The 9,297-nt window shown below is 46.5% G+C and overlaps 1 protein-coding gene across 1 annotated transcript; it reads left to right on the top strand.

Moving 5' to 3' along the window:
• Positions 1 to 1,442: 1,442 nt before the first annotated feature.
• GABARAPL1 (GABA type A receptor associated protein like 1) lies at positions 1,443 to 8,914 on the top strand. The gene is made up of 4 exons (XM_075552069.1): positions 1,443 to 1,789; positions 5,587 to 5,665; positions 6,663 to 6,781; positions 8,404 to 8,914. Exons 1-4 carry the CDS (start codon positions 1,700 to 1,702, stop codon positions 8,467 to 8,469), a joined length of 354 nt encoding a protein of 117 aa, XP_075408184.1. The 5' UTR covers positions 1,443 to 1,699; the 3' UTR covers positions 8,470 to 8,914.
• Positions 8,915 to 9,297: the final 383 nt, after the last annotated feature.

Raw genomic sequence — 9,297 nt, 5'->3', positions numbered from 1 at the left:
AGCAGAGAGAAAGTAGTTTTTAGGAGGTCAAAGGTTGGCACAGAGTGGGGGAAGAAAGAGCAGAATTTACCCAGGGCTTGTTAAACAGCACGCGCTCACATTTTAACATCAATAAGCCATTCGCTACATTCTGTGGTTATTCCTGAGACTTAGGTGAGAAAGCGTGTTAGGAATATTTCTACCTTATCCCCACAACTCTTCTAATTCTTCCTTTGTCTTAAAGCAACAAGCTCAGCCTATTTCAGTTACCAGCGTAGTTACAAATTCAACAGGAATCTAGCCCAAGTTCTCGGTGATTGAAAGTTAAGTCTACTTTGGGGTGATCTGAAAATCAGGACTGTCTGCCCGGGTTACAGGCTCTGTTTTATTAACATTTCCCACTGCAATCCTATTTCCTGACCTGGAGGATGGGAAGAGATGGGAGGGTTGGGAGGGGACCTATGAGAAAGAGAATCACAACAGGCACCTTCAACAAACAATTCCTTATCTCAGCCAGAAATTCTGACTGTTACCCTTATGGTTTACGAGCAGTTCAACTTTGACCCAGCTATCAAATAACTTTTTCAGAAGAATCAGAAGTTTCTAGGTCAGGCTGCCAAAGTTACCAACGGTTAAGAGCCTGGCTGCTAACCGAAAAGTTCTGTTTGTGCAACAGAAAAGACCTGGCCAATTGCTTTCTCGCAGCCAAGGAAACACTCTTTCCTTTGGGGTCCCTGAAAGTTGGAATGACCACACTCAATGGCCACACACTAACATGCTCAGGAGATGTGTTTTCGAGAAGCCAAGGCCAACTTCTGGGGCAATAGTAGCCAAGTGAATCATTTGTATCTTTGAACACGTGTAGTCACATCACTTCTTCTCCGAATCCTTATCGCACTTCATGCCCTTCACCTTACACAGCTCTCCAAATTCCTGAGTCATGCTCTGTTTACGCTACCGTCTTGGGAGCAAAGTGCGGCACGGACCCAAACAAAGGTGACGTGAGCCTGGGGAAGGAGGGGTTATGGTGGGAGGCGGACAGCCTCGCGCCTGAGACGCCTGGCTGGGACAGCTAAACGGACAAAGGACAAGATGCAAGCAAGGGATGTCCCTACACTAGTCACCAACGTTCCCAAGTCCCCCATTCCCTTTTAATCCCTAACGAATTCTAGATAAGGACTTGGAAAAGGCTAGATGTTGAGCTCTTTGTATTTGTTTTGAGGTCCAACCAAGAGGAGAGGGAAAGAAGGCATTTCCAGAACAAGCACTTTTGCTTTTAAACGAATGTCAATGTCATCTAAACAATTAAAGGACATGGGAACACTCCGCTGGTTGCAGGGGGGCAACCGTCAGAGAGAATGAAAGCATACTGGAATCGACAAGGAATAGACAATGTGCTCGCCCCCCCCAGTCTCGCACTGTTGGGCTCGCCGGGGCGGGGCGTCGTGACGTCACAATGCCAATGCGTCGCCGTGTTGTTTTCGTGCTCCCTGCTCCGGGGAATAGCTGTGGCGATCGCTCTACGCGACCTTTTCCTGCTTCCCGGCGAGGGGAACCCGGGGGTCCTTTCTGAACGCTCTGCCTGCTCGTGCCGCGACCGCCGCGGGCCTTTCGGAGGTGCTGCTGCGCACACCGGAGCGGAGAAGACGCGAGAGACGCCTTCCACCCTCAGCGAGGAAGGCAGGCCCCGGGCGGGGATTTGGGAAACCTGCGGTCCATCATGAAGTTCCAGTATAAGGAGGACCACCCCTTTGAATATCGGAAAAAGGAAGGCGAAAAGATCCGGAAGAAATACCCGGACAGGGTCCCTGTGAGTGCGACCGGAACGGGGTGGGGGTGGCGGGGACCAGAAGGAGGGGGACAGGGAGGAGGTTGGCGAGTCGTGATGGCAGCTCTCGGGGAGAGAGGTCTGCAGAGAAGGGGGGCTCCTATTACGCCCGTATCCCCGAAATTCCCCTGCTAGCCCCGGCGCCGGCGCCCCGGGAGCCGGCGGCCCTTAGAAAAGAAAGCCCCGGTCCCCAGCCCGGTTGCCATCTCGGCAGCTGACGGCCTCTTGGAGCGGAGCCCTGGTCGGAGTGACTCAGCAGTGTTCGAAGATGTGGCCTTTGCACGCGAGGGGCTCAGGGTGGGGGCCCGGAGCGGCGACGCGTGAAGGATGCACGGGAGTGGCGCGTGGGAGCGCCGGGCTGGGCTCCTGTCGGCTCCTGCTCCGGTCCCTTTGCCTGTCGTCCCGTCAACGCCCTCCTGGTGCTGTCACTGCGCTTGGCAGGAGCGCGACCGCCAACCTTGTGACCACGTCTTGTGTTTCTCCAGCCCTGGGGGCGGAGGGCGCCGCCACACTGCCCGGCCCAGAAAGCAAGGTCACGTTCAATGCGCCACAGCCCGCTGGCTTCATCCTCCTGGGCGCCCAGAGCCTGGTGTTGGAACGGCGCTGAGCAGATCTGATCAGGCCGGATATCGCCCGACGCAAGACATACCGAAGCCACTCGGCTCTTTTGGCCCCAGATTTATGTGCAGGAGGAAAAGAGAAGAAATCACTAAGGCACCTTTCAGCATCCTGGCGTTTTTCCGTCTCCCCCACCCCCGCCCACTTGCCAGCTGTCCCTCTAGGCTGCGCAGGCCGTATGGAAGCCAAGCCCCAAGTCTGAGGTTGAGAGAGCAGACGCTGGGGGCGTTTTGGAGATGGAGGGCCAGTGTGTCACCTTACATTTGTGTTTCTTATCATCAGGCAGGTTTCCACGTAAGGGCAGGGCTAAAGGGCTTGTAAACGTAATAGGTAAACGAATTGCAATGAGCCCATCTTGACTCACAGGTACACCTGGGCCTCTGCAACCATTGCTCCCAGCAGCTACCAGAGTTGGCATGAGCCTTGGGCCAGAGTTCAAATCCTGTTTGTTTCTTTGACATTAGAACGGTCCTAATCCCCAGGAATTACACACAAAAAGGGGTTTGGGTCTAGAAAGGGAAGCTAGCTTTATTAACCAATTCTTTATCTTGTTATCCAGTAAAAAATTCTTTATTTTCTGGGAATCTGGGATGACTGAAAGGCTACCCCCAGTTCTAGTGGATCCTATTCAACTCCTTAGAACTAATACTTTAAAATAAGCTGATATTTACTGATCGCTTATCCTGTGCCTGCCACTGTTGTAAGTGTTCTCTACCCCATCCAGTTAAACCCACAGCAGAGAGACATGAGGTGTTGGTGGCGTGGGGAAGCTGAATTCCAGATTCACCTGCCGTGCAGGGCGCTCAGCCCTTTCCGCTGCAGCTCCTATGACCACAATTAAGTGCGCCTTGTTTGCCTCTCACTAGGATTGGAAATAAATCGTTGCTGAGCTCAGAGGTTTCACATGGTCTAGTTAATAAGGTGCCTGAAAAGTAATTTAGTAAGCACTGGTCCCCCATTTATTTAGAATTTGGCACAATATTGGGTACTTTACCTGAAAACCTACAATTTACCTCTTCCTATATCTAGTTAAACATCCAACATATTCTGGAAACTACCCTGCACCCACAAATTTTGTCCTTTCCACTTCATTTATTTGTATGTATTCATCAGAATATTTTCCTAGCCTCCCCTATTATTTTCTTGCACAACAAGTAATTTGTAAGCCATTACTTCTCGTGATTCCCAGAGTTACAGTTTAACCGGAATGAGCCTCTGACTACTTGCTGTGTTCTCTGCCTGTGACCCTTCTTCCTGTAGTGGAGATGCATGGGAAAGATTGTGTGGTTTTAGTTCTATAATTTTGTAGCCAGTCTAGATTTTACAGGACTTTCTCTCTGCCCTTGGGCAGAGCCTTTGCTCTCACCATGATAAAGTGCCCTCGTTTATGGAAAAAGTCAACGGTTTCTGTGCTCTCTCCAGCTGGCCCATTACTGTTATTAAAGCAAATTTGTTTACTCTGCTGAAATAACCTGAATTTAGCCCTAATCAATATTCCTTTAGAGCTACCTTCTAAAAGAACAAGTTTGAGGCTTGGGCAAGAAGGAACTCATGGGATCTTAAAATTACATTAATAACTATAAGGTATTGAAAATTTTACACCATGGCAGAAAACTAGGGATGGATTTTTGCCTTCCGTAAGTAGCACGTGGAAGCCACCTGGAGGACGAAGCTGAGACCCAAAAAGGCAGATCATGCAGCCCCCAAACCCACTGAAAGTGAAGGCTAGAGTTGGGATTCCTGAAGCCCCGAGTGAACCAAGGAAGGTCTTCATGGTTGTACCCCACCTCCCCCATCCTTCAAATCCCTGTGACCACAGCCGTCCTGTTAATTCCAATTCACAGTGATTCTCTAGGACAGAGTGGCCCTACCCACTGTTTCTAAGGGTGTCAATCTACTGAAGCCAAATGCCACATCTTTCTCTGGCTCAGGGGTTGGGGCATTTGGACCTCTGACCTGCAGTCATTGAGATCCCTAATTGCCTTACTTATAGCGTATATTACTGCTCTTTTTACTGCCCCCCTCCTTTCCCTGGCTCACCATTTGTGGCTTTCATCTCTTGATATGAGCTGGCACCAGGTCTCTCAGTTCCTCTTTCTCTTAGATGTTAGATTTTATTAACTCTGCTACCTTTACCGTGATAGCATAACCATAAAGTCAGCAGTTTAAATCAACCAGTTCCACTGGAGAAAGATGAGGCTTTCTACTCCCTTGTAAAGTTAGTCTCAGACACCCACAAGGGCAGCTCCCCTTCTTTTAAAAAACGAGCCCACCCTTTTTTATTATGAGTTGGAATCCACTCGACAGCACCTCTGCTCATCCTGTGTTGACCTTCAATGAGTTACTTGCACAGTTCTTCCTAAGTTCTTTTACATTTCTGATTCATCTCTAACCCTGTTTCTTCTTTTTTTAAATGTTTAATCATTTTATTGGGAGCTTTTACAGATAGAACAATCCAGAGTTCAATCTCATCGTGGCCTTTTGGCATTTCTGATGGATTTGCTTTCTTCATCAACAAACATTTTCACTGTACCTTTTTGTTTTAAAAGTGTCAAATCTCATTCTCCATGTTAGTCTGTAAGCTTACATTCATTCATTATAATTTGTAAACTATTTTCTCATAAAGGTTTTTAATGTTACTCAAGTTCACATTGATAACAGTACCAAGGCTTTTGAAAACATGTTTAGAGAGTTACCTTCCTTTTGCTCATGAACGTGTTTGTGCTCCGGGGTTCGGGAAGTCGGTAAAGATCACACGAATAGAGGTACTTCATACTCATTCGCAAGACATTTGACACTTTATAAATTCAAAATCGCCTTATTTGAAACTTTAATAAACAACATCTAAGAGAAAGGAGACAAATTGGGGTCAGGACCATTTTAGAAAATTCAGTCTTGATGCTCTAATTAAAATACCCGAATACATGCTTATGCATAACTTTCATGTAGTTTGTAATTTCTTAGCATCGAGGTCTATTTTTATCACATTATCTTCTTCCTCTGGTAGTAAAACTATAAATAAACCTCAGTGGGGAAGCCCATTTCCCCAGGTGTTTTGTAAGGAGTGGGAACCAATGAGAATGTTTCTTCTAATAGGGCAGCTGCAGGCTGCGGAAGGCAAAATGTTAGTTTGGATTCTGAAGTTCCCTCCTCTCTCCTAGGTGATCGTGGAGAAGGCACCGAAAGCCAGGGTGCCTGATCTGGACAAGAGGAAGTACCTTGTGCCCTCTGACCTCACTGGTAATGCTGTTCCCTGGCCCCTAACGCTCCCTGTTGTGGGGAAGCAGTCTCATTCCTTGGTACACGCCTGGGAGTTTGAGACTGAGGACCTATGTAGACTTGAAGAGACTGAGGTTCTCGGGAAGTTTATTTTTAAATGAAAGAACCAGTTGTTCTCAGCCCATCACCAGTTCCCTCAAGCAGTTCCCATCATAATGTCTTTACTTGACTTAACTGTTAGCAGATAGCAAAATATTGAAAGGTCAGGTGTCCATTTTTAAACCACTTTTCAAGAAATCTGAGTGGTAATCATTGATTTCCAAAGGAGAGCCAGCATTCTTTCTTTGGGCTGATCACATTTCAGAGACTCAGCCGAATGCCTTTCTTTTCAAGCTAGAATTTTTTGTAATACATTCTGTAGATTTTGTTAGGGATTATAAAGAATATGCTCTTTTAATGTCTTTCCCTTGAGCCTTGATCTTTACTGGCATATACCCACTCATGTATTCAGAATAGTTTAGAAATACTATGTGGTTCGTGTGCTAGAGTTCATAGATTTAGTTGTCAACCTTCTAGAACATTTTCAAGTGTCTCAGAAGCTAATAATGTGTCGCGCCCCATTGCCCACCGCTGGCATGGGGTTCCCATGCTGGTGCACCTCTCTCTCTCCAGCATTCTCTTTTGTGTCAAGGTAGGTGTGTGGATTTTAAGTTCTCCGAACCATGGCACGATGTCCCTTCAAAGTGCTTCAGAGATCTTGGGTAGATGTGGGAGCATTAGCTCGGCAATAGAGTAAAAAGGGTGGAAAAGAATTTTCAATCAACTGATGTCTTTATTCTTTGTATTTCTAAAGAACTAGAAAAAGGACCGAGTTCTACACAGATGTTTAGACAGCTAGTACTTCAAAGGGAACATGAGCCATAGACATTTTTTCCCCTGTGACACTTACCCTTCCTGTAATCCCTTTTTCTTCCCTTGCTTGCATAACTTTTAACCCCCCTTTCCTGCCTTTATCCAGTCGGCCAGTTCTATTTCTTAATCCGGAAGAGGATCCACCTGCGACCTGAGGACGCCTTATTCTTCTTCGTGAACAACACCATCCCTCCCACCAGCGCCACCATGGGCCAGCTATATGAGGTAATGGCCCCAGGCAGAACAATGAGGCACAGTCCGCCCGGCTCTAGCTTTTGTTTCAGTTGTTGACAGCACACCCGGGAAGTGGGGCAGGAGGTGTTATTGATCAGGATCCTCTTACACGGCCAGTGTAAGGCTCCAGAGATTAGATACTGCCTGCCCTTTAGGGATTGAGCAGCCTACGAGTTCCAATCCTTTGACAGTCTCTTCTCGTTCCTCCCATACTGTGGTGTGTCCATGTTGGTTTGTCTCTATTTAAATAGCCGGGAATGAACCTGGTTCCAAAAAATCCAAGTCCTCTTCCCAGAGTTCGTATAACTTGCCGTTGATTTATGCATTTAGGTTCCGGTTTATTTGATCCCTGCTTAGTAATAATGAATGTGGCCCCTTTGGTCTTTGAAGCCCATCTCTTCAGTTGCTGATAGTTTAGACCCAAATCAAGAGAAGCTTTTCTTCCAGAAATACAGCGAATATTCCCCATTCTGAGCACTCTCTCATATAGAATTAATGAAATTGTCTTATCAGGTAACTCAGTTGGGGAACATAATTTAGGGGGTTTTATTTTGTCTCACTGATAAACTATCAAAATCTATTCTGAGAAGACTAATCAGAAACATTTTTCTGGAAGTATAGCCTGCACTTCTAACTTGGTTAAAGGATTTACACGAGCTGTTCCTTCTTCAAAGTGCCCCGTTAGTGAATTACACAGTGAAACCGATGAGAGCAAGTTGTCCAGTCTCAGCTGAGTTTCCTCACTCCTTTTAGCGTCAATTTACTCTGAGCTTTTTTTCTCAGGCATGTTTCCTCCTTATATGGATGCCAACATTTGCAGGTTGGGAACTCTTAATTTTATCCAAGCACTTAGATTGTGGGGGACTCGATCCTCTTAACTTACTGAGCTAAATGGATGCGGTGTAAAGGAACCATTTGTAAAGTGCACACTTCAGTGCCATTTAGTATGTTCACAATGTCATGTTCCCAAAGAAACCCATTCCCTCTAAGCACATGTTCCTTTACACCCTCTTCCAAGCTTCTGGCAACCACAGAATCTGCATTCTGTTCTTGGATTTAGCTATTTAAGATTGCTCATATAAACTAAATCATAATATGTAGCTTTTTCCACTTAGCATAATGTTTCTGAGCTGCATCCATGTTCACTTTGTATCTTTTTATGGCTGAATAATACCTCATTGTGCACATAATTGTATACCACATTTCATCCATTCACCCATTGCTGGACATTAGGGCTTTTATTACTTCGGGGCCATTGTGATTAGTAGTGGTATGCGCATGCATATGTCCATGCGTTTATTTGAGAACCTCTTTTCAGTTACTTTGGGGCATATCCAGGGATAAACATTCTCGGATCAGCTTCATCATAGTAAGGGCTACATACCCTGTCATCTTCATATGGTCCCTCGTGCACAGGTTCTTTATGAAGGTTTCTTGTTAATGAATTCAGAGGTCAAAGGTTAACCCCAGCCACTTACGCTTATTCTTTGTTCCTTTCATAAACTCTGGCTAATTATACTTTCTGTGCCCGAATTACAAGGTAGCGTGAAGCTGAGCATCCGAGGTAATGAATGTGAATCTCTTCTAAGCTGTCATCCTCTGTCTTGTCCTAGGACAACCATGAGGAAGACTATTTCCTGTATGTGGCTTACAGCGACGAGAGTGTCTATGGGAAGTGAGTGAAGGAAGCCCAGCAGATGGGAGCGTCTGGACTTGGGGGTTAGGGGAGGGGTGTGTGTGGAACTTGGGGGAGGAAGAAGAGCTCCCGCCATAAGGAGACAGAAGGCCAAGACACCTGGAAACACTACACTGCACACGCCGTCATCATATTTTCACATGCTCAATTGATGTATTTTGCTGCTTCCTTGGCCCAGGGGGAAAGCATGTCAGGACCAGCTGTTGGATTGACTTTACTAGACTAATGGGGATGACATAGCCACAGCATTGCTGTGAATTAATTTTTTTTTTTTTTGGTAATTTCATAGAGGTGGATCTTTTGGGGCCAGAGAAGATTGTGGTCCAGCAGCACCTTCCTGTTCTCCCTTCTCTTTGGGCAGAGATTCTATTTTTGGCACTTGCTTGTACCACACGGCAGGGGAGAGGGGTGGGAATGTTTTCGGACCACAGGTAGTGGACCATTCCTGGGGACCAAAAGAAAAACCCACTATTTAAATGCATAGTACCTCAGGATCTCTCATCTCCAGACTTTCACGTCAGTCCATTCAGCATCGCACACGCGGGTGAGCGCCAGTAGCCAGCAGAGCTGCTGCCTTTTTTACTTTTGGAAAAGGAGGCTTTGTGAGGAGAGTTTTATGGAACATTAAACTGGAATTGACTGAGCATGAAACATCTCTTTGTCTGCTCTCTCTCCAGTGCCCCTTAGCCCACATCTCCTGTGGACCTACTGGGTCGCAGACATTTCCAGCTCCAAGCTGAAACCACCCTCTAGCATGCCCCAACTTGGCTCCACGTTCAAGGCACAGAGATGTGTTATGCATTGACGTGGC

Source organism: Tenrec ecaudatus, chromosome 6 (genome assembly GCF_050624435.1).
Source record: "Tenrec ecaudatus isolate mTenEca1 chromosome 6, mTenEca1.hap1, whole genome shotgun sequence".
In the NCBI taxonomy this organism is placed as follows: domain Eukaryota; kingdom Metazoa; phylum Chordata; class Mammalia; order Afrosoricida; family Tenrecidae; genus Tenrec; species Tenrec ecaudatus.
This window is presented reverse-complemented; position numbering and strand designations above follow the sequence as displayed.

Coding starts and splice junctions, on each gene's coding strand:
- GABARAPL1 (XM_075552069.1), top strand. CDS start 1,700: ATGAAGTTCCAGTATAAGGAGGACCACCCCTTTGAATATCGGAAAAAG. Junction 5,666..6,662: donor TGTGCCCTCTGACCTCACTG/GTAATGCTGTTC, acceptor GCCTTTATCCAG/TCGGCCAGTTCTATTTCTTA. Junction 6,782..8,403: donor CCATGGGCCAGCTATATGAG/GTAATGGCCCCA, acceptor GTCTTGTCCTAG/GACAACCATGAGGAAGACTA.